The sequence below is a fragment of the Mytilus galloprovincialis genome, chromosome 4 (assembly GCF_965363235.1).
Source record: "Mytilus galloprovincialis chromosome 4, xbMytGall1.hap1.1, whole genome shotgun sequence".
NCBI lineage: Eukaryota > Metazoa > Mollusca > Bivalvia > Mytilida > Mytilidae > Mytilus > Mytilus galloprovincialis.
In genome coordinates this window covers 30,603,150-30,629,582 of record NC_134841.1, presented here as the reverse complement: position 1 = coordinate 30,629,582, position 26,433 = coordinate 30,603,150, and the positions used below count along the sequence as shown (strand labels likewise).

Sequence of the window (26,433 nt, the reverse complement as noted above, 5' to 3'; positions counted from 1 at the left end):
ACAAAGGAAAAGCTGCGATGAATTTTGGGAGTAATTGCTCCAAGGGGGGATTCAAAACGTTGCCGTTTTTATTGAGGGGTTCATATTTTTTTCAACTGAATTAAATTTTTTCGGAAAGTTTCAAGAAGCACAGTATTGCACAATAAATTTGTAAGATCCTTGGTCACGTTTATCTTGTGTCAGACACATACTATCATCTTCGCTAGCCAAGGGTTACGATCCACTCCCACTCTCGCGAGAGTGGATCGTAACCCTTGGCTAGCGAAGATGCCTATATATAGATACCGGTATTATGTCAAAAATGTATCACAATTAAGTTCAGACAGTATCAAGCTTGAAAATTGTGTCCAAATTTGCCCCTTTGTTCATTGTTCGACCTCTGTGGTCGTATCAGGCTGCGCTCATTGAAGCACTTGATCTTATACTGTATGCAATAGGTTTACTATATTGGTTTATGAAATGTTTGTAGGGTGTATTTTATAGTCACTCGCATATATTATTAACTTCCTTAAATCAAACTTTTTATTCGCTAAGATATACCCAAATATTCATTTCGGGTTTGAAATTATTGTAAGCTTTGGGTGTATCAAATTGGTCCGATTTATGATGGTTTTATGGTTCACGTAAACTTTGAGTACGTTAGTATCTTTTATTTTTCGGTTCTAAGCTGCAAGGCGGAAGTAAGTGCAAGATCAACTTCCGGGGAAACAAAAAGTAGCGTGAAAATCTTGCGTTTCAAAATCGACGTTTAAAATGTCAAGTCGTAGACGACACGACTCTTATAGTGACGAAGAAGATGGTGAGTAATATATCTTTCCATATGTAGTTGTCTTTACGTGCACGAAATAAAACTTAAAACAAATACGACCAAATAATGTGAGAGCAGAGCGGTTTTTATTAGGCAATGGCTATTTGACCGGCACCGGCTAAACTGCTAAATAGCAAATTTGCTATTTGACCGGCACCGGCATAATAGCAAATTTGCTATTTAGCCGTCACTGAAAAAAATTGTTCATTGATGTGATTAGTCATGTTAATAGAGAATAAAAAGCTTAAAGGGGCTCTAGCTACGAGGTATATAAAAAATCTAAAGTTTGATTTTTTTCTGTTCAATCAATAATGAAAGTGAAATAGTGAAATAACAATTCACTTTTTGCAGCCAAAAAGGTTCAATTTTGTCAAATTACGCTAAGTAAAATTGATAATTAGTTATTCACTTGCAAGTGAATGAGTCGACCTCTTTAAATCTGTATTCATGTGAACTTCAAGTTAACCCCTAGCTAGAGATTGACAACTATGCATTGTACGTGTACTGGTTATTCAAAGAAAAAGAATGTCAACAATGAAAGTGTAACTACGGTAAATCATTTGATTACTAATTTGATGCACATAAAATCATTCTTATATGGTTAAAAACAATGAGAAACATCTATTTTTAATCTTATAAAATAAAATCAAACAGACCTATATAAATCCAATTGCATGTGTTGGTTTAACTATTCATATCTTTATTTTTGTTTACATCGCTTATATGGTCATCTGAGGTCAAATCGATAGTTAATTAGATGGCGTCTGGACTAAAATACACACGAAACGAACCTGTATATTATTTAGCCCATGCTCTGTAAACTGTTTATTTTAGACTTTTGATAGTTTGGATAAATGTTTTACATTGTTATAAACCAAATATGAGAATTTGAGTCAAATCGGTTACCATGAATTTGACAGCTAGTGCCCCTTTAGTAATAATTTAAAATCATTTTATCACAATATCAAGCATTAAAAATACAGTACAATCAAAACTTAAATATTGAATGATTGACGATGTTCATATAAATAAATAATTTATAACTTAATAATATTAATTACAAGCATGGAAACACCATCAAAAGATCAAAGAACTAGCTGCAAACTGCAGTTCAACCGAGGAGCTCTGGTTAGCCTTTAAGACCAACTTAAACCAGAGTGTGGCAAATCACATCCCGCACAAAACCGCAAAACAAAAAGACAGCCTGCCTTGGCTCACACCATCAGTGCGCAAACTAATAAAACGCCGTGACAGATTGTACAAAAAACATAAAAAGTCAGCTGATCTTACAATAACATCCAAACTTAAAGAAACAAAGAGAATGGTACAAAGAGAGCTCCATCGTGATGAGAAAAGCTCACTTGACCTTTCAAGTAGATGTCTAAATCTGTGTAAAATCTATGGTTTAAATATCCTGCCATGCGATTAAAATAGTGTTATGTTAAACTACGCACATCATAAAAAAGACAATATTAAAAGTTGTTTGCTACGAATTTCAAAAGGACACATGATTTAACATTTGCAATTGTTAAAAAAAACAATTCTTTGCCTTAAGAAGTTGTTTTAATCTAGCACAAGATAAATTTTGCCACTCCAAACAGGAACTACACATAACACTGGCTTCCTTTGAATCTGCACCATATGTTGCATATGAAGATAGGGTTCTTCTCTTTATATAGTTTTACGCTCTTAATAGCTTCCCATGCATCTTTTTGCGATACTTTTTGATTAAATCAATGTTTACAATTGAGTCCAAACAAGAGGCAGTTAAAAGTTCAGATCTTGCTCCAACTTGTTCCTCAGATGTATTTGTATTTTAATTTTTAAAATATATTTAATTTGATATTTAAAAGTTAAAGTGTTTATATGAGTAACAGTTACAAAAGTTTTTAAATATAAAATTTTGATATTTAATTATTATTCTTACATTTTAATTCCATTGAGATATAAATTATTAAGTGCCGGCTAAATAGCAAATTTGCTATTTTGCCGGTGCCGGTCAAATAGCAAATTTGCTATTTTGCTGGTGCCGGTCAAATAGCCACTGCCTTTTATTTATATTTAAATTATCCACCCCTGCTTCGCATAAAGAACGGGTTATGGTGCAAATTGAAATTTATTTATCAATTAGAATAAGAATTAGGAAAATTGTTATCTGCACTTGAGGATTTAATATTGTGAAATCAGAATTATACAGTGCACCTTTTTGGTTGAAATGAATGTTTTAAATACAAACCACTCTGCTCTCAACTTATTTCTTCGTACTTGTTATTCCCACAGTTGGTTTCTGTTCTCTACCTTTAATTTGCTTCAACCAAATGTTATGAAACTTATACAAAATGCTTATTAACACAAAACACAGATCAAGTTTGGTGGTGTTACATTTACCTTTGTTGAGTTATGCCCATTTACAAATGAAAAAAAATGATGATTTTTTTATTTCCGTTCTCTAACTGTAGTTTGCCTCAACCAAATGTTATTAAACTTATACATAATGATAAGAATTCCAAAATACAGATCAAGTTTGAATTTTTGTGAGGTCACTTCATCCTTCTAGATTCATGCTCCTTTACAAATGGAAAAATAGGAATTTAATTTTAACCAACTACAATTACGGAAACAGGAAATAACTTCCAATTTGCAAAATTTATTTTAACAATTACATCAACTACAACCAATGCTAATATACAACGCAATGTTCAATGAAAAAAATAAATCAATCTTTGCCTTCGGTGCTTACAAGCACTTTGAATAATGTTGTTCAGTTTTGTCCCTTTATAACCTTACTTGATATTTTTTTTCCGTTCTCTTACTTAAGTTTGTCTAAACTAAATTGAATGAAATGTTTATATTTATAATGCTTATTACCACTTATCTCAGTTTAGGTTCAAATTTTGGAAGCGTCACTTTTACAGTTTTTGAGTTATGTTCCTTTATAATGTTATATGCAAGCTGGGGCATCATTCTCCATTTATTTTAAGTGTTTTTTGTTAAAATGTAGTGGCTCAAAAATAAGACTACACTGCAGTGTTCATGCAAGGATTTCAAAAGGGCAGGGATCCAATCATGAATAGATACTTAAGAATGCTGATTGATAATTCAAAAAGGGCATGCCAAACATTGTATTTTACCCCCAAATTGAAAGGCTATGCAGAAATACAGAAAATTGCTAATGAAAAGCAATGACAATCATTATTTTTGGGACAAGATTAATTTGATTGATAATTTTCTTTCTGGAAATTAGCTTTCTCAAGTCTGCATCTCTACTTTTATCATCTTTCGGTTCAAGCAACTGTACTTTTCAATCTGCAGGTGTACATAGTACTTACCCATGTTGACAGTTATAATAAGTGTTCAGACATTTGTTTTTGTGTAAAAAATAAAGTTATGTGATTTTATGTTTAGGTTCTTCCTCAGCAAGAAAGAGAAGACGAGTATCAGAAAATGTTGACATTGAAGACAGACTTGAATCACTTATAACTAGAGTTGGAGAAAAGGTAAACAAGAATAAAACAAAAATAAATCAAAAAGCACAACTTAAATCTATTTAAATCATGGTAGATATAGAAAGTAATAACTGAAAAATAATTCTTTTCATGCCATGTCCTTTACTCATTTTAACATGGGTAGTCATTTTATTTGTAAATATTTACATTGAGTGTTATTCTAATTTGGTTTATTCTCATGAAACTATAGCAGTGGAATAGAATGATGGCGATGTTTATACTAAGTTATAAAATGGATAAGTTAACCATAACTACCATAAACATAGAATAGCATAATCATGATAATAGGCCACACCAACATTTGACTCATCCAAAATTCAGTTATACAACTAATAGACAAAAACAACCAATACCACATGGTCCAGGGAGACAGACTTGGTTCAAATGTAAAATGTGGTGGTGTTACATGCTTGCAAACTGTACCCAAATGTCTTAAGGAAACACAAAAAAAAAAACTTCCATGCTCTAGCTAAAATGTTTACTAAGCTTAAAACTTTATCATGTTTATAATATTATCTTTTGAATGATATTCAATACTTTTGTCTTGCAGAGTACATCCTCTTTAGAAAGTAACCTTGAAGGCTTAGCTAGTGTCCTGGAGGCAGACTTGCAGAATTACAAGACAAAAATCCTAAAAATTTTAGTAGAATGGTAAGTGATGAAGTTAACTTGAATCATGTTTGATGCAACTCTGAATAATTGTGTATTTATAAAATTTGATAGATTCCTTGTAAAAAATATTTAAAAATGTAAGTTATTGAAAAGGATCTTGACAAACACAAACGGAATTCTTTATTAGTAATAAACAATGTGTTTACACTTACAGGATTCTCTTTGGATAGGAATATACCAGTGGGACATTATTATAGAACTAAATTAATGAATGTAAAATATTCATATCTTATAAACATGATAAAGCACCTGATTTCTTAAAGCTCTTCTATAAAAGCATGCAAAAACTAACCTTTGATCAACTTGCTTGTTTCATTATGTTTGCTTGGATGTTAGCAAACAATAGATACATGTAGGCGTAGTTTCAATCTGTTTAATATATACTTGGATTTGATTGGACAAGAAAAATTGACATGAAATGAAGTTAAGGTTTGTTGTCCAATTAAATTCCAGTATATAGTAAACAGACTGAAACAGACTACCTACCTGTTGTTTACAAACATCCAAACAAAAGGACGCCTCTGGGTGCGGGAATTTCTCGCTACATTGAAGACCTGTTGGTGACCTTCTGCTGTTGTTTTTTTCTATGGTCGGGTTGTTGTTGAAAATAGGTTTTGGAACAAGGTTTTATTTTTTTACATTAAATAAGAAAGTCTATTTGAATTTTAACGAGAAATGTCCTGTTTAAAGCATAAGTGTAAAACGATGGGAGGTCCATTTTGTAAATTGTTACCACCCAGTAAAAGATAGGGACTGGACTTGGATCCACACTAATCTAACCCTGGTGTTACACCAACTACATTGAATATACTGATGCCTGAATTAAGACAAAATTGTGATACGAAACAATTTGTTTTATTACTTGTTGGATTTTAATGAGAATTGATTGCCTCCAATTTAAGAAATGTCCAGCTAAATACCTAGTGGTATGATTTAAACAAAACTTTGTAGTTATTGAGAGTTCTGAACATTCTGAATGCATTTTTGGTGTCCAAATTCATGAAAATGACAAAGAACTCTAAGAATTTGCTTATACATCAGTTTTTCTGTATTACACAAAAATCAACAATCAGAGCCAGTGCTAACATGTCAGTTTTTTGTAGAGCCTGCGACTTTTGTCGCAGAAAGCTCGACATAGGGATATTGATCAGGCGGTGTTAGCTTACTTCTTAAAAGCTTTATAGTTTAGAAGGTGGAAGACCTGTATGCTTCATACTTTGTATATGGATGCCTCATGTTATGAAGTTTTCCATCAGTCACATGTCCAATGTCATTGACCTCATTTTCATGGTTCAGTGACTACTTGAAAAAAAAAATTTGTAATGTTAAAATTCTCTCCTATGATAAGTAATAGGATAACTATATTTGGTATGTGCATACCTTGCAAGGTCCTCATGCCCTTCAGACAGTTTTCACCTGACCTTGACCTCACTTCATTGATCAGTGAACAAGGTTAAGTTTTGGTGGTCAAGTCCATATCTCAGATACTATAAGCAATAGGTCTAGTATATTCGGTGTATGGAAGAACTGTAAGGTGTACATGTCCAACTGGCAGGTGTCATCTGGCCTTGAACTCATTTTCATGGTTCAGTGGTTATAGTTAAGTTTTTATACGACCGCAAAAATTTTAATTTTTTGGTCGTATATTGCTATCACGTTGGCGTCGTCGTCGTCGTCCGAATACTTTTAGTTTTCGCACTCTAACTTAAGTAAAAGTGAATAGAAATCAATGAAATTTTAACACAAGGTTTATGACCACCAAAGGAAGGTTGGGATTGATTTTGGGAGTTTTGGTCCCAACATTTTAGGAATTAGGGGCCAAAAAGGGCCCAAATAAGCATTTTCTTGGTTTTTGCACTATAACTTTAGTTTAAGTGAATAGAAATCTATAAAATTTTGACACAAGGTTTATGACCACAAAAGGAAGGTTGGGATTGATTTTGGGAGTTTTGGTTCCAACAGTTTAGGAATTAAGGGCCAAAAAAGGGCCCAAATAAGCATTATTCTTGGTTTTCGCACAATAACTTTAGTATAAGTAAATAGAAATCAATGAAATTTTAACACAAGGTTTATGACCACAAAAGGAAGGTTGGGATTGATTTTTGGAGTTGAGGTCACAACAGTTTATGAATTAGGGGCCAAAAAGGGGCCCAAATAAGCATTATTTTTGGTTTTTGCACCATAACTTTAGTATAAGTAAATAGAAATCTATGAAATTTAAACACAAGGTTTATGACCATAAAAGGAAGGTTGGGTTTGATTTTGGGAGTTTTGGTCCTAACAGTTTAGGAATAAGGGGCCCAAAGGGTCCAAAATTGAACTTTGTGTGATTTCATCAAAAATTGAATAATTGGGGTTCTTTGATATGCCGAATCTAACTATGTATGTAGATTCTTAATTTTTGGTCCCGTTTTCAAATTGGTCTACATTAAGGTCCAAAGGGTCCAAAATTAAACTTAGTTTGATTTTAACAAAAATTGAATCCTTGGGGTTCTTTGATATGCTGAATTTAAAAATGTATTTAGATTTTTAATTATTGGCCTAGTTTTCAAGTTGGTCCAAATGGGGGTCCAAAATTAAACTTTGTTTGATTTCATCAAAAATTGAATAAATTGGTTCTTTGATATGCCAAATCTAACTGTGTATGTAGATTCTTAATTTTTGGTCCAGTTTTCAAATTGGTCTACATTAAGGTCCAAAGGGTCCAAAATTAAACTAAGTTTGATTTTAACAAAAATTAAATTCTTGGGCTTATTTGATATGCTTTATCTAAATATGTACTTTGATTTTTGATTATGGGCCCAGTTTTCAAGTTGGTCCAAATCAGGATTCCATATCAAGTATTGTGCGATAGCAAGAAATTTTCAATTTGCACAGTATTGCACAATAGCAAGAAATATCTAATTGCACAATATTGTGCAATAGCAATTAATTTTCAATTGGAGTTATCTTTCTTTGTATAGAATAGTAATTGATAATATATGTTGGAAATTTGCCAGACATGACTATGATGTCATTTTCTATTTTTATTTGCCAATAACTTTATGTAAATAACTTCATTGGAAATTTGCCAATATAAAATGTTGCTGATGAAGCTTTTTTTCCTTATCTTATCTAAAATGTTTTTAGATAATGTATGTTGGACATTTGCCAGACATGACTATGATGTCATTTTCTATTTTTATTTGCCAATAACTTTATGTAAATAACTTCAATTTGCCAATATAAAATGTTGCTGATGAAGTTTTTTTTTTATTGTTTTATACAATGTATATTCACTTTTACTACCACCCAATCTTTACCATTCAGTGATAACAAGCACTTTATTTTACATTTTAATATTTTATGATGTATTTAAAAGAGTAGTTAATGTTGCAAACTCCATTAGAAATTTGAATTGATATCAGTTTTGGAAAAAGGGAAACGGGGATGTGAAAAAAAGAGGATTAATATTCAACAGCATAGTGAATTGCTCAAAGGCAAAAAAAAACTTTTAAGTTCATTAGACCACATTCATTCTGTGTCAGAAACCTATGCTGTGTCAAATATTTAATTTTAGATTTAAAAAGTTTGAAGAAATCTTTAATTGATTTGTAAAATCTTGACATTTGTTTTGTGTAAAAAAAACCCATGTAATGTCAAAAATTTGATCACAATCCAAATTCAGAGCTGTATCACGCTTGAATGTTTTGTCCATACTTGCCCCAACTGTTCAGGGTTCGACCTCTGCGGTCGTATAAAGCTGCGCCCTGCGGAGCACCTGGTTGTGTTTTGGTCTGTTTTTCTTATACTGTATACAATAGGTCTACTATATTTGGTGTATGGAATGAATGTAAGGTGTACATGTCTAGCTGGCAGGTGTCTGACATTGACCTCATTTTCATGGTTCAGTGATCAAAGTTAAGTTTTTGAGTTTTGGTCTTTTTTTTTTTAATACTATATGCAATAGGTCAACTATATTTGGTGTATGGAAATATTTTATGATCTATATGTCAGACCAGATGGTTTTATTTGACCTTGACCTCATTTTCATGGTTCATTGCTCAGTGTTAAGTGTTTGTGTTTTGGTCTGTTTTTATACGACCGCAAAAATTTTAATTTTTCGTCGTATATTGCTATCACGTTGGCGTCGTCGTCCGAATACTTTTAGTTTTCGCACTCTAACTTTAGTAAAAGTGAATAGAAATCTATGAAATTTTAACACAAGGTTTATGACCACAAAAGGAAGGTTGGGATTGATTTGGGGAGTTTTGATCCCAACATTTTAGGAATTAGGGGCCAAAAAGGGCCCAAATAAGCATTTTCTTGGTTTTCGCACAATAATAGGTACTTATATGTTATATAAGTTATGTTTATACATAATTTGATTTTAATTACTCAGTAGTTATTATTTTAGGATTTTCCCAGGATGTGTATTTTCTTTGCTGTTGAGAAGAAAATTTGAGACTTTTATGTTATTGAATGGTTTTCAATTTTCTAATTTACCTCCTATTTCTGAGGATATTTTAATTTATTTCATAGCCCACTGCTTTAAAATTCTGAGTTTACATTCTCTACCATTAAATTATATTTATGTGGAATTAGGTATAAATATGTACAGGGTAATCAAAATGATCCCTTACAATCTGCTCATAATACACCTTTAATCAGACTTGATTATGTTTTAAATTCTGTAAAAAGACTGCAAAAAACAAAAAATCACATAAGATTACCAATAACTTTCGAAATTTTGGAAAAAATTGTAAATTGTTTGAGAAAAGGTTTTTGTTCCAAGTTTACTGATTTAATGTTAAGAACTGCATGCATTGTCGCATTTTATGGATTTTTGAGATGTGGCAAGTTTACAGTGTCAAAGGCCTCACAGTTTGATCCACATATTAATTTATGTATTGAAGATGTTGTATTTCACTCAGACTTAGTAGTTTTGAAATTAAAACAATCAAAAACAGATCCTTTTAGAAAAGGCATAAATATACAGCTACATAAATTAGGTCAGCTTATCTGCCCTTACACAATTTTGTTAGAATATATACAAATAAGGAAAGAATTTTCTCCTACTAAGCAAACTGATCCACTTTTCATAACCATTGATAAGAAACCTTTGGAGAGACAATATTTCATCACTTGTATCAAAAAAGTACTGGATATATGTGGTTTCAACTCAAGTCATTATAAGGGTCATAGTTTTAGAATTGGGGCAGCTACAAGTGCTGGTAAGGCAAAAATAGAAGATCACTTGATAAAAACATTAGGGCGCTGGACTTCAGATAGTTACATCAGATACATTAGGGTAACGCCAGCATCTATTAAAACAGCTCAAAGTAGGTTAGGTAGAATTTAAGGGCATGCTCATTTTCAAATATTCCATACGCATGTTTTTTACAGAGATTCTAGATGATATTGTTTTTGTTTGACAATTGATTTTGATATTGTGTATTATTATGTGATAACATTTATTATTTTTATTATTTTTTTATTTTTTTTTTATTTCATGGCTTTATTGAAGGTACCCCCTCCCTAACCTCACAAATCCTTGGGGACACTCAGCTGTTACCATCTGTGTTATGGCCATTTATGAAATTTTATCACTGGTTGTTTCAAAAATTTCACTCATCCCCCAAGAATTTCTGGGGATAAACTGTCAAATTTCATACAAATTCATTCCAACACCAATTCAACATCAACACTACTAGGCTTCCTCATAGCCTCCTTACAGGCTTCCTCATTGTCTCATTATAGGCTTCCTCATAGCCTCATAGGCATGATAGCCTCTAGGAATGATAGCCTCATAGGCTTCCTGATAGCCTCATGCATTTATTTTGAACCATCGTTCCAATTGGATTGGTGTGATGTCAAGCCAGGGGTCTATACTTTGCTACTTTTCAGTATGCACATAGCTAGGCTCTTGGTTTAGGCATGGAGCAAAAAATTAAATTTTTTAGCTGAGTAGTTTCCCCAAGGGCCAAATTATAATTGTGATGTATATATATAAAATAAAAGTTGCAATTAAATTATGATTTATGTTTAATTCAAACATGGATACCAATGGCATTGCTACACAGTATTTCCCAGGAGTTTATTTACAAGATAGGTGATAGCAGGAAAAATTAGGTTGATAATAATGTGAGCACTAAATCCTTAATTTTACATATCATGAGTTCAAACAGTGTGTTCTGAAAGAAATCAGGGGTAATTAAATTATTTAAATTACTATGAAATTAATATGAACTCATTATGTGTGACTTTGAGGATTTTGTTCACTGACACATTTATTAGCAAAATTAAAATATAGGGCCGAAAGTTAGATCAGGATGGTTTAATTGTCAGGTCAAAGAATTTGCAAGAAGATATGAGGTTGGATGTTTGCTCAGGTGTTAACACACATTTCCCTATTACATAACAGATTACCACAGAAAAGATACAGTATAAACAAAAGACAATTAAAATAAGATTAGAACAGCATCACATCAAACAGAAATAAATTTACCCTAAAAAATATTTACAAAGAATCAGAACACAATGCAAACATGGAACAAATGACAATTAAACATATTCAGGATCATTTCTGAGAATTTTGTATAAATAGGTACTTATATGTTATATAAGTTATGTTTATACATAATTTGATTTTAATTACTCAGTAGTTATTATTTTAGGATTTTCCCAGGATGTGTATTTTCTTTGCTGTTGAGATGAAACAGATTTATTATCATATGTCAATCAGTTAGATATGAAGTTTATCACATGTTCTTAGCAGGAGGTCTAATTTCATCAGTTCCAATACAAATATACATGTCTTGTTAATTAGTGACCACTTGTGGCATTTGGCTTCCTTTGTCCTTTGTTTCTTGATACATTAATCTGGGTGCAGTTTTAACTCCTCCCACTTAGGAGTATCCCATTAAGAAGTTATGTATTAAAAACCTGTGTATGCTGCCTTGAGTATTCATTTATCTAAATGCAGATTAAGCAGTTATAGAATAATCTTGGCTAATAGTGCTAATAGTGTTTTAGCTAAAAACTTGCCTCCCACCGACCCCTCCTTTCACCTTCAATATTGCCATGACAGGGGAAGCAATCTCAGCATTATGTTTATTGATTTCATTTATGAAATTTTATCACTGGTTGTTTCAAAAATTTCACTCATCCCCCAAGAATTTCTGGGGATAAACTGTCAAATTTCATACAAATTCATTCCAACACCAATTCAACATCAACACTACTAGGCTTCCTCATAGCCTCCTTACAGGCTTCCTCATTGTCTCATTATAGGCTTCCTCATAGCCTCATAGGCATGATAGCCTCTAGGAATGATAGCCTCATAGGCTTCCTGATAGCCTCATGCATTTATTTTGAACCATCGTTCCAATTGGATTGGTGTGATGTCAAGCCAGGGGTCTATACTTTGCTACTTTTCAGTATGCACATAGCTAGGCTCTTGGTTTAGGCATGGAGCAAAAAATTAAATTTTTTAGCTGAGTAGTTTCCCCAAGGGCCAAATTATAATTGTGATGTATATATATAAAATAAAAGTTGCAATTAAATTATGATTTATGTTTAATTCAAACATGGATACCAATGGCATTGCTACACAGTATTTCCCAGGAGTTTATTTACAAGATAGGTGATAGCAGGAAAAATTAGGTTGATAATAATGTGAGCACTAAATCCTTAATTTTACATATCATGAGTTCAAACAGTGTGTTCTGAAAGAAATCAGGGGTAATTAAATTATTTAAATTACTATGAAATTAATATGAACTCATTATGTGTGACTTTGAGGATTTTGTTCACTGACACATTTATTAGCAAAATTAAAATATAGGGCCGAAAGTTAGATCAGGATGGTTTAATTGTCAGGTCAAAGAATTTGCAAGAAGATATGAGGTTGGATGTTTGCTCAGGTGTTAACACACATTTCCCTATTACATAACAGATTACCACAGAAAAGATACAGTATAAACAAAAGACAATTAAAATAAGATTAGAACAGCATCACATCAAACAGAAATAAATTTACCCTAAAAAATATTTACAAAGAATCAGAACACAATGCAAACATGGAACAAATGACAATTAAACATATTCAGGATCATTTCTGAGAATTTTGTATAAACTTAAGTTTAAGTAAATAGAAATCTATGAAATTTTGACACAAGGTTTATGACCACAAAAGGAAGGTTGGGATTGATTTTGGGAGTTTTGGTTCTAACAGTTTAGGAATTAGGGCCCAAATAAGCATTATTCTTGGTTTTCGCACAATAACTTTAGTTTAAGTAAATAGAAATCAATGAAATTTAAACACAGGGTTTATGACCACAAAAGGAAGATTGGTATTGATTTTGGGAGTTGAGGTCTGAACAGTTTAGGAATTAGGGGCCAAAAAGGGGCCCAAGTAAGCATTATTCTTGGTTTTTGCACTATAACTTTAGTTTAAGTAAATAGAAATCTATGAAATTTAAACACAAGGTTTATTACCACTAAAGGAAGGTTGGGTTTGATTTTGGGAGTTTTGGTCCCAACAGTTTAGGAATAAGGGGCCCAAAGGGTCCAAAATTGAACTTAGTTTGATTTCATCAAAAATTGAATAATTTCTTATAGAAGTTCTTTGATATGCCGAATCTAACTGTGTATGTAGATTCTTAATTTTTGGTCCCGTTTTCAAATTGGTCTACATTAAGGTCCAAAGGGTCCAAAATTAAACTTAGTTTGATTTTGACAAAAATTGAATCCTTGGGGTTCTTTGATATGCTGAATCTAAAAATGTACTTAGATTTTTGATTTTTGGCTCAGTTTTCAAGTTGGTCCAAAACGGGTCCAAATTAAACTTTGTTTGATTTCATCAAAAATTGAATAATTGGGGTTCTTTGATATGCCAAATCTTACTGTGTAAGTAGATTCTTAATTTTTAGTCCCGTTTTCAAATTGGTCTACATTAAAGTCCAAAGGGTCCAAAATTAAACTAAGTTTGATTTTAACAAAAATTGAATTCTTGGGCTTTTTTGATATGCTGAATCTAAACATGTTCTTAGATTTTTGATTATGGGCCCAGTTTTCAAGTTGGTTCAAATCAGGATCCAAAATTATTATATTAAGTATTGTGCAATAGCAAGAAATCTTCAATTGCACAGTATTGTGCAAAAGCAAGTAATTTTCAATTGCACAGTATTGTGCAATAGCAAGAAATCTTCAATTGCACAGTATTGTGCAATAGCAAATATTTTCAATTGCACAGTATTGCGCAATAGCAAGAAATATCTAATTGCACAATATTGTGCAATAGCAAGAAATTTTCAATTGATTGGAGTTATCTTTCTTTGTCCAGAATAGTAGTTGAATCAACTTAAATCATTGTTTTATACAATATACAATGTATATTCACTTTTACTACCAACTGATAAATTAAAACAATCCTTACCATTCAGTGATAACAAGCACCTTTTGTTACATTTTGATATTTTATGATGTATTTAAATGAGTAGTTATTGTTGCAAACTCCATTAGAAATTTGAATTGAGATCAGTTTTGGAAAAAGGGAAAGGGGATGTAAAAAAAAAAATGGGGGGGGGGGTTAAATTTTTCAGATTTCATCAATAAAAAGAAAATTTCTTCAAACATTTTTTTGAGAGGATTAATATTCAACAGCATAGTGAATTGCTCAAAGGAAAAAAAAGTATTTTAAGTTCATTAGACCACATTCATTCTGTGTCAGAAACCTATGCTGTGTCAACTATTTAATCACAATCCAAATTTAGAGCTGAATCCAGCTTGAATGTTGTGTCCATACTTGCCCCAACCGTTCAGGGTTCAACCTCTGCTGTCGTATAAAGCTGTGTCCTGCGGAACATCTGGTTCTTATACTATAAGCAATAGGTCAAATTTATTTATTGTATGAAAGAATTGTTAGCTGTACATGCCTGTCTGGCATGGTTCATCTGACCTTGACCTCATTTTCATGGTTCGTTGGATATTGTTTAGTTTTCTTGGTTAATGTTAAGTTTATATGACAGTTGTTATAAAACTTTATATTTAGGACTATCAACATAATATCAATGATTAATAAAGACGGTGAGACATTTCAGCATGTGCATTTTTGTTTTCTGTAGTTGTTGACATCCTTTTCCTTTTGTGTTTAATTGGTAATTGTCTTTTTGGCAATCACAAAACATCCATTTGTTACTCTAGTTGTTGTCATTCTTGTCCTTTGTGCTGTGTTAATATAGGTTTCATTAGCAATCATCAGACATCTTTTTATTTTGATATTAATTATGTGATAACATTTTCAGTGTAGCAGCTTTACCAGAGAAGATGGCTGTGTATACCACATTAGTGGGTCTTCTTAATGCCAAAAACTACAACTGTGGAGGAGAGGTACGTTTAAATTTTTATCATATAAAAATGACATAAGTAATTACAAGTTAATGGGTTGAACTGGTTAAATTTGGCTTAGAATAATATACCGCACAGAAAAGATCTAACAAGTCGTTTCAAACTTCACCAATTTAGGAATTTTTTAATTAAATTTTAGCACCACTGTCAAAAATTATACATTGTGGTAAAATTCATTGTGGTAAAATTATACATTGTGGTAAAATTCATTGACAGTTGATAACTGATAGCACCACCCCAAAAAAAAATTATACAGCACGGTTCTTCAATGGCCTGGAAAGAACACTTGATTATTAAAAAAAAATCAGTTAAAAATCTACTAGAACAGATATAGGCCATTCATCCATCATCCATGACACAAAATCAGTACATGCACAGCAAAAAAAAAAGCAAAAGAATAATGCATGTATTGCTGTTCATCATATCAAGTCACAGTTAGGCCTTTAACACTGAGTAAAACCTCTCTCCTCACTACAAGTTTAAGATTACTCCTGACATTGGTTGGAACCAAATTCTTTGCAAATTGACAATCATGCCATGACTGTGAATTAAAGAACAAGGCCATAGATTAATATCAATAAAAGAAATTATTAAACATTTACTGTCATATAATATAGCCAGACAATTTCATTGAAAAACAATACAAACATTACAACAACCATGCTTGGGTATTGAGATATGTGTTAGATAACTTAGCAGGAACAAATATGTGTATAAGTTAAATAATTTGAGTAGACTTTGTAAGGGTTAACGCCACTAACTTGGGGCTGGTAAAAAAGATCATTCCAAAAAAAAGTACATATTTAAAACAATGCAGAATAGTTTAATTATGGTAAAGTATAAGAAATATGGAGATATTAATGATTTTGAATAATTTGAGTCTCTTTTCCATTTTTTATGCAACAAAAATGAAAATCTGGATTTTTTTGCAAGAACTTTTGTCCAATTTTTGCATTGCATACTGAATTTGGCAGGAGAAGTGATTGGTAACATTTTATGTATGCATGAAATGCAATGTGTTGGGTGTTGTTTCTTGAAAATATAAATAAACAAAGTTATGTTTTTGTCTTTCAGTTCACCGAACTATTAGTAAGACATTTAAAAGAAGCTCTGAAGACAGGAGAATTTGATAATGCTTTGTTAATTGTGAGTAAAATAAACATACCAAGGTAGTAATGTGTAATTATACTAACAAGTGTTTGGATATTCTCTTTCATTTTATGATGTTTTCTGAATAAATGACTTTTATTGATAATACTGTAGAATTTCACTATTAAGTTTGTATATGTTCCAGACCATACAAGTATCTGGACCGTACACATACACATACTGGTATGAAATTTACAGTACAGTGAGCCGGTTTATTCAGGTTTCCGTTTTGACCGGAAGTTAATGACTTCTGAAGTCCGATATTTTGCATGTAAAAGTTCTCTCTGTCAGATTGTAAATTATATCTGATAAATTAAAATACTTTCACTTCGTTTTTCATTGTTTGCATTTGCATCATAATACTTGCGTTGTTTGGATTGTGAGACGAGAATTTCGATTTTCCTCCATGATCGTTAATACGAAACGTTGGAATGCCATGGCCGATTAAAAAGCCAGAATTTTGTCAAACGTAATTTCATCACTATCGAAACGTTGTCGTACAGTGTACAATGCCCATTGATTGTTGCCATCCGGGTGTTTTTTCATTATCAAGGTCATGTGTTTAGGGGTTCACAACAGGGAACCCAGGATTTCGAAATCACGATGTAAATTTCTTACTCCGCGATTTTTAAAATTTGTTCATCCAAGTTACAACGTAAGTTCAATCCGAGATATATTCAGTGTGTCTTTTCGCTTAATTGACAGGTTTATAATGTTTTAATAAATAATACAGCTTACTTCTGTACGATTGTCAGTTCACAGTTTAACACCTGACTAATTGATTATCCTGAAAAGCCATATTGTATAAATAAATATGTTTTGATTGCATATCGATTTTGAAATTAATTAGACAAACCGGTTTTTACAGGTAATAATTAATGTAATTAAGAGTATTGGGACTGCATAATAAGACCGGAATTCGGAATTCACAGGGTCCTGTTTACAAAGGGTATTTTAACAAAGCCTTTGAAGGGGAAAATATGGGACTTTCATTTTCAGCCGGAATGGACAGGAAACCGGTTTATTCAGGGTCCAGTTTAATCAGGTTTGACTGTAGTTAACTAAAAAAGCATACAAAATAAAAAGAAATAAATAAAAATATTGTTCTTTTGATGTCTCGTGTATTTTTTTGAGTTTTTTTGTTTGTTTTAGCTGTGAAGTTGTGACTTTTATTGTGTTTTAATTTTTTCAGGTACGATTTTTATCTGACCTAGTCAACTGTCATGTGATTGTTGCTGGTTCACTGATTGCAATGTTTGATAACTTTATAGAAGTGACATTGGAAGACAACATACCTCAGGTACTTTAACAGGAAAAAATGGGTGTGGCTATTATGTGGGATCTGTTCTATAATAGTTAGTTAACATGATGTAAAGTGTACAAATAACTCATAAAACATGTGTCAAAAACAGGTTTTGAAACACTTAAAATGTTAGACTTGGCAGAGCTATATTAACTTGTAACCAAATACCAATAAAAAATTTGTTCTTTGCCTTTTACAAGAGGAGTAACATTGGAAAAAGACCCAACAAAATCGGGACAAAACTGCAAAAAGATCTAATTTTTTTTTTAAGTGATTGTGCTACCAACTATATGCAATCTAGAGCATATTCGAAAACCGTGATTCACTGTCGGAAAAGCTATTAATTTTAGATAGGATAATCTGAGGAAACTGTTTTAATGCATCAACTTATATATTTCATGTGAAAATTTTTGAAGTTTTTTATAGTAATGTTCTGAATTATCCCATGTTCATACCAAATGAAAAATGTTAGTTTGTTCATATCACATGTAAAATGTTAATTGCTCGTTACAGGTTAGGTCAGATTTTTATGTATATGCTGTCATGGCGTCATTACCGTGGGTAAGTAGCAATAAAGGTTATTACAATAAAAAAATGAATGCTGAATAAATTACTGCATCTAATGGCATAATTACTTGGGATTTTTTACTATTTTATTTCTATATAGATGTGGTTATGGCTTCATTCAAATGAATAAATTAGTTGTTATATAATTATATTAGAATTAAGTGTGTTTTCATCCTCCATTTCTATGAAACTTTACAATTCCTATGTTGACCTTTTCTTTGTTTTGTTTTAGGTTGGTAAGGAACTCCAAGAAAAGAAAGAGCAGGAATTTAATAAGCTATTGATGTCAATAGATAATTATATAAGGTAGATTGACTTTTCTATTGATGGGTTGAAGTGAAAACTGAGCAAATCGTGTTTGTTCAAGCTATATTCAATGCTGACAATAGTTCAGTTGACATTAATTTGGGACAATTTCAGACACAGCAGTAGTTTTGGATACTGTAAAATCAGAAATTTTTGCAATGTTTTTATTATTGCGAAAAATGTGACAGGTTTATAATTGCAATAATTTAAAGTCTCATTTTGAATTTTGGTATATGAATTCAACATGATTTATCTAAATCTCACAAAAATTTATCTAAAATGACAAAATTGCAATAATAAATGCCTGCAATAATTCTGAATTTACCGTAATCATTTATATACCATTGTTGTTTTGCCTAAATAAGAGATTTAGCATGCTGTTACAGGCAGCAATGTCAACAATGTTGTGAAATTTGTGATTTGAGTCAGTTTAATAAGAACCAATAATGGTAAGATGGCAAGTCAATATAAATTTGATATGCAGTTGTATTAGCATTGGCACATCCTATTGACATGGAGAGTATTTGGTCTGTCTCCTTCTGTCATGGCTCCTTACCTTTTAAAGTTTTGCATAGGTTTCATTTAAATTATTGTCATCTTAGAATCTAGAATTGGCATTTTACTATCAAAATAACATATAGACGAGACATATCTCTGTGTCAACAGTTCTATTTTGAAAATTTATTGTTATGATTCATGTTTGAATTTTTTTTTATGTTACTTGAATTTTTTTTAAATACTTATAATAATTTGAATGTTATCTTTGTAGCAAGAGACAGAAAATTCATGCCCCTACACTAAGAGTATGGACTTCAGATGATCCTCATCCACAAGAAGAGGTAATAGCTTTCATCTCAGAATGCAGATAGCAACAAAGGTTGCTAAAAAATGTTAATGCATCAACAAACAGCAGATCTAGATTTAATATGTGATTTTGCATAATATGAAATTTAGTATTTGGGCTTTTTTTTTAATGAAGTTTCAAAAAGTTTTAATCATTCATAATGAAAATTGATTACTATTCTCACTTTGGTATTTTTTTTATATCTTGATGGTATTAGAAGTATTTTTTCTGTATTTAAAGTATTATAATAAATTAATATATCCTAGAATTATTACTGAAGTTAATTAACATTAAATTCTAATTCGTAAACTCAAACGAACATAAAATATTTATCAAATAACCACAAACTCTTACATGGGAGACGCCACCTGCAGAGACAAGCGCACATTTTATTATAAATATGAGTATAATATTGTGGAAAGTTTATATAAATACACAGGTATAAAGCAGCTTGTACTGGTTTCTCCATGCTTGTGGTCAACAAATCTCAAAATAAATAATATAATTAATAATATTATTTATTTGGCAAAATGCTACTGTACACTTTGACTGCAATGCTCGAATGACTTTAAACCACCTGAGATCACTCGTGCATGAACTCAATTGAACCGACCTTACTATAATTAATCAAACACGTGTCAACTATGAAAAACAACATTTTACATGTTCAATTTTGTACAACTTTGATTAATACATGTGACTTGACTGTCAGTGTTGCTCTCCAACTATTGCAAACCATTCAAAATTCTGACCGTATTGCAATTTGTTTTATCAAACCAAACTGTTCAACTGGTCAGAATTTTAAACAAACTGTTGAATCAAAATGTGAAAGTGCAAGGTGGTATAAAATAAAACATACTTACAGTCCTATATGATTTTCATTCTCTTGAATGTGGTGAAAATCAGTCTAACAGTTTGTATAGATATTTTATAATCATTGTCATGCTAAGGGTGAACTGTTGTAATTTTGAATTGCTATAAAAATGTCGTAACTAAGCCTTCATACAGTTTTTCTTTTGATGAGTCTTCTATATTCATAAGAATCAAATATCATTTGAATTAAAACATCATATATTCAGTAAAATATGTGTGAAATAACAATACGTTATTGATATGTTTCCATGGGGAGATAACCTAAAACTTTATTCTTTTAGATAAAGACTTTTTTTGAAAGAAAAAATAATTATCCCCCCCCATGGAAACTTCTTACAAACATGTTGTAATTTCACGCATATTTTTCTGAATATGAAATGTTTTAATTCACATAATGTCTGATTCTATGAATATCGTTATTGGTTTTGTTACAGATATTTTATATTTTTATACAACCGCAAAAATTGAAAATTTTTTGGTCGTATATTGGTATCACGTTGGCGTCGTCGTCCGAATACTTTTAGTTTTCGCACTCTTACTTTAGTAAAAGTGGGAGTTTTGGTCCCAACATTTTAGGAATTCGAGACCAAAAAGTGCCCAAATAAGCATTTTCTTGGTTTTCGCACTATAACTTTAGTTTAAGTAAATAGAAATCTATGAAATTTTGACACAAGGTTTATGACCACAAAAGGAAGGTTGGGATTGATTTTGGGAGTTGAGGTCCCAACAGTTTAAGAATGAGGGGCCAAAAAGGGGCCCAAATAAGCATTATTCTTGGTTTTCGCACCATAACTTTAGTATAAGTATATAGAAATCTATGAAATTTAAACACAAGGTTTATGACCATAAAAGGAAGGTTGGGATTTTGGGAGTTTTGGTCCCAACAGTTTAGGAATAAGGGGCCCAAAGGGTCCAAAATTGAACTTTTTTAGCTCACCTGGCCTAAAAGGCCATGTGAGCTTTTCTCATCACTTGGCGTCCGTCGTCGTCGTCGTCGTCTGTCGTCGTTAACAATTTTTCAAACATCTTCTCCTCTGAAACTACTGAATAGATTTGAATGAAACTTAAAATGATTGTTCCTTAGATTATCCTGCACAAAGTGTACTTCGATTTTTGATCCGTCAAAAAACATGGCCGCCGTTACTTAAAATAGAACATAGGGGTCAAATGCAGTTTTTGGCTTATATCTCAAAAACGGAAGCATTTAGAGCAAATCTGACATGGGGTAAAAATGTTCATTAGGTCAAGATCTATCAGCCCAGAAATTTTCAGATGAATCAAACAAACCATTGTTGGGTTGCTGCCACTTAATTGGTAATTTTAAGGAAATTTTGCAGTTTTTGGTCATTATCTTGAATATTATTATAGATGAAGATAAACTGTAAACAGCAAAAATGATCAACAAAGTAAGATCTACAAATAGGTTAATATGACCAAAATTGTCAATTGACCCCTTAAGGGGTAAATGTCCTTTAATGACAATTTTTCACAATTTGTTCATCATATTTGCTAACTTTAAAAAATCTTCCCCTCTGAAACTACTGAATGGATTTGGATGAAACTTAGCATGATAGTTCCTTAGATTATCCTGCACAAAGTGTGTGCTTCGATTTTTGATCCGTCAAAAAACATGGCCGCCCTTACTTTAAATAGAACATAGGGGTCAAATGCAGTTTTTGGCTTATATCTCAAAAACGAAAGCATTTAGAGCAAATCTGACATGGTGTAAAAATGTTCATTAGGTCAAGATCTATCAGCCCTGAAATTTTCAGACGAATCAAACAAACCATTGTTGGGTTGCTGCCACTTAATTGGTAATTTTAAGGAAATTTTGCTGTTTTTGGTCATTATCTTGAATATCATTATAGATAAAGATAAACTGTAAACAGCAAAAATGATCAGCAAAGTAAGATCTACAAATAGGTTAATATGACCAAAATTGTCAATTGACCCCTTAAGGGGTAAATGTCCTTTAATGACAATTTTTCACAATTTGTTCATCATATTTGCTAACTTTAAAAAATCTTCTCCTCTGAAACTACTGAATGGATTTGGATGAAACTTAGCATGATAGTTCCTTAGATTATCCTGCACAAAGTGTGTGCTTCAATTTTTGATCCGTCAAAAAACATGGCCGCCCTTACTTTAAATAGAACATAGGGGTCAAATGCAGTTTTTGGCTTATATCTCAAAAACGAAAGCATTTAGAGCAAATCTGACATGGTGTAAAAATGTTCATTAGGTCAAGATCTATCAGCCCTGAAATTTTCAGACGAATCAAACAAACCATTGTTGGGTTGCTGCCACTTAATTGGTAATTTAAGGAAATTTTGCAGTTTTTGGTCATTATGTTGAATATCATTATAGATAAAGATAAACTGTAAACAGCAAAAATGATCAGCAAAGTAAGATCTACAAATAAGTTAAATATGACCAAAATTGTCAATTGACCCCTTAAGGGGTTATTGTCCTTTAATGACAATTTTTTCACAATTTGTTCATCATATTTGCTAACTTTAAAAAATCTTCTCCTCTAAAACTACTCAACCAAATTCAACCAAACTTCAACTGAATGATCAGTAGGGTGTATAAAATAAAGTTTGTGTTTTATTTTCTATTTTGGTCTATTTTTTTAATACTTTATGCAACAGGTCAACTATATTTGGTGTATGAAAATATTTTATGATCTATATGTCGGTTACGCAGGTTTTATTTGAACTTGACCTCATTTTCACAGTCCATTGCTAAGTTTTAAGTGTTTTGGTCTCATTTTCTTTATTTATAAACAGTAAGTCATATATATTTGTAATATTGAAGAATTGTTAGCTGTACATGTTTGCCTGGCATTGTTCAATATGTTCAATAAGGCATTGTTTACCAGGTGAGCGATTCAGGCTCTTGAGAGCCTCTTGTTTTGTTTGATTTCATCAAAAATTGAATAATTGGGGTTCTTTGATATGCCAAATCTAATTAGATTCTTAATTTTTGGTCCCGTTTTTAAATTGGTCTGCATTAAGGTCCAAAGGGTCCAAAATTAAACTTAGTTTGATTTTAACAAAAAATGAATCCTTGGGGTTCTTTGATATGCTGAATCTAAAAATGTACTTAGATTTTTGATCAAGTTGATCCAAATCGGGTCCAAAATTTAACTTTGTTTGATTTCATCAAAAATTGAATAATTGGGGGTTCTTTGATATGCCAAATCTAACTGTGTATGTAGATTCTTAATTTTTAGTCCCGTTTTCAAATTGGTCTACATTAAAGTCCAAAAAATTGAATTCTTGGGCTTTTTGATATGCTGAATCTTAACATGTACTTAGATTTTTGATTATGGGCCCAGTTTTCAAGTTGGTTCAAATCAGGATCCAAAATTATTATATTAAGTATTGTACAATAGCAAGAAATTTTCAATTGCACAGTATTCAGCAATAGCAAGAAATCTTCAATTGCACAGTATTGTGCAATAGCAAGAAATTTTCAATTGCACAGTATTGGGCAATAGCAAGAAATCTTCAATTGCACAGTATTGTGCAATAGCAAATATTTTCAATTGCACAGTATTGCACAATAGCAAGAAATATCTAATTGCACAATATTGTGCAATAGCAAGAAATTTTCAATTGGAGTTATCTTTCTTTGTCCAAAATAGTAGTTGAATCAACTTAAATCATTGTTTTATACAATATACAATGTATATTCACTTTTACTACCAACTGATAAATTAAAACAATCTTTACCATTCAGTGATAACAAGCACTTTATTTTACATTTTAATATTTTATGATGTATTTAAATGAGTAGTTATTGTTGCAAACTCCATTAGAAATTTGAATTGAGATCAGTTTTGGAAAAAGGGAAAGGGGGATGTGAAAAAAAATGGGGGGGGGGGGGGTAAATTTTTCTCATTTCAGATTTCATAAATAAAAAGAAAATTTCTTCAAACATTTTTTTGAGAGGATTAATATTCAACAGCATACTTGCCCCATCCGTTCAGGGTTCAACCTCTGCGGTTGTATAAAGCTGCGCCCTGTGGGGCATCTGGTTAATCATAAAATATTTTCAGTATTTGGACTGTTTGTGGTCACAGATAAAGAATCTCCGAGCCAATAAATGGGTAGAGAAACAGATAACGAGACCATACCTGGCTTTTGATGGTGTTTTATGTGAAGCATTACAACATACTTTACCACAGATTATACCACCATCACACAATGATGAAATGAGCTATCCATTGCCAAGAGTTATTTTTAGAATGTTTGATTATACTGATGTACCAGAGGTATGTGATTTATAACAGATATAGTAAAACAGCTGAACTCAAAGATTAACTCAAAAAGGCAAAATTTAATTTTGTATACAAAGAAAATGAATCCTAGGTTTTTGTTCATCATCTCTATAAAAGTTGTTAAGAAAGTATTTTACATACTTGAATATAGTTGTCACTTAAAATATTTGTAAAGAGGAATTAATGTAAATGAGATAATATCCCAGTAATATACAGACAAACAAAGCTGAGTTTTAAGTATTGAATGTTAACTCACAAGTAAAGTTGGTGTACACTTCAAGATCTGCTATCAATCAAGTGACAAATTCTATTATTGTAGTTGAAATATATATTTTTTAACCATATTTTTGTGACAAAAATGTCGGTTGTTGATTTTGGGATGTAGGGTGAGCTGCTGGGTGGCTAGGAAGCCGAGCGGCTGGGCAGCCAGGCAGTCAGTAGGATGGGCAACAACCAAATGTCAGCCATGCATTTACTCATGAACCTTTCAACCAAAGCTTTTAAAATTTTAATATGTTGTTACTGACAACAAAATGAAGGTCAAGTTCAATAATGACGATTTTGACTTTTACAGTTCAGGAGTTATGGTTTTTGAAAGATCGAAAAATGGCGTTTCCATTCATGTTGTTTTATTTACTCATGAACCATTCAACCTAAGCTTTTCAAATTTTAATATGTTGATGACAAAATGGAGGTCAAATTTGATATTGATGATTTTCACTTTCACCGTTCATCAGTTATGGTTCTTGTGATATTGCCAGGACAGAAATAAATGTTAATAAATCTGGTTTGCTGTCGTTGTGACAGCCTCTTGTTCTGAAGATTTTTTTGATAGGTAACAAAACTTGTAATAGATAAGTAAAAGGAGATGTGGATTTAGCATCAATGGGACAGCAAACCAACAACTTAAAGGTCAACATACAATACATTGAAAATTTCCCGAGTGTGAAAAGTCATGAATAAATTCAGAGACTACAATTCATGATTTATCAGACAAATCAAGTATTTAAAGTTAAAACCCTAAATACTAAAGTTGACAAGGGAATTTTAGAATACACAGTCATTTAAACTGAAGTTGTTACAGGATGATTTACTAATTTTAGGGACCAGTTTTACCAGGAAGTCATGCAATTGAAAGATACCTTATAGAAGAACAACTGAGAAGAATCATATTCAAACATGCATTTGATCGTAAAGACTGGTATGTAATTTACATAGAAGTTATTGACTGAAATAAGCTTTCAATATTGAAGACAGATATTTCACTGTTACTGAGTTGCTGTCCCGCTCTTTGACATTCATATTGTTTTCTTTTTTTGAAAGTTGTTATTTTATAATGAGAACATGTTAATATGATCTAAATATTAACCCTACTTGGTAAATGACTGACTGGATTTTAAAGTCTTTGGATTGACCTTGCTGTGGATTTAGCTTATGATTCCCTGTTCTAGAGACAAGCATACTGTCTTAAGACCAAAAAGGTGTTTCAATTGGAAATTTAAATGGACGGACTACTAAAAAGTTTGGAATTATAGTCGCCGTCACGTTAAATTGGCACAAAAAAAAATTAACTATCAGTTGCGTTTACTCGAGATGATGTTTTTCAATTAGTGGAAAAAAAGATACTATCCAAATATCCACTACTGTCCTACCTTTTATTGTGTTTGCACTGTATAATCCTGACCTTCACATTTTTCAAGATTATTTACATTGTAAAACTGCCATCTTGGT

The 26,433-nt window shown here is 31.7% G+C and overlaps 1 protein-coding gene across 1 annotated transcript in view; it reads left to right on the top strand.

Annotated features, from left to right (window-relative positions):
* The first annotated feature begins 657 nt into the window (after positions 1-657).
* The window catches only part of LOC143071854 (nuclear cap-binding protein subunit 1-like), a 41,494-nt gene continuing 15,718 nt past the window's right edge, over positions 658-26,433 (top strand). Inside the window, exons 1-11 of the mRNA XM_076246467.1 lie at positions 658-799; positions 4,214-4,305; positions 4,865-4,965; positions 15,273-15,357; positions 16,450-16,521; positions 17,717-17,824; positions 18,341-18,388; positions 18,627-18,700; positions 19,470-19,539; positions 24,481-24,696; positions 25,806-25,903. Of these exons, the coding sequence (XP_076102582.1) occupies positions 754-799; positions 4,214-4,305; positions 4,865-4,965; positions 15,273-15,357; positions 16,450-16,521; positions 17,717-17,824; positions 18,341-18,388; positions 18,627-18,700; positions 19,470-19,539; positions 24,481-24,696; positions 25,806-25,903 (1,010 nt within the window). The 5' untranslated portion in view covers positions 658-753. The remainder of the gene's footprint in view (positions 800-4,213; positions 4,306-4,864; positions 4,966-15,272; positions 15,358-16,449; positions 16,522-17,716; positions 17,825-18,340; positions 18,389-18,626; positions 18,701-19,469; positions 19,540-24,480; positions 24,697-25,805; positions 25,904-26,433) is intronic.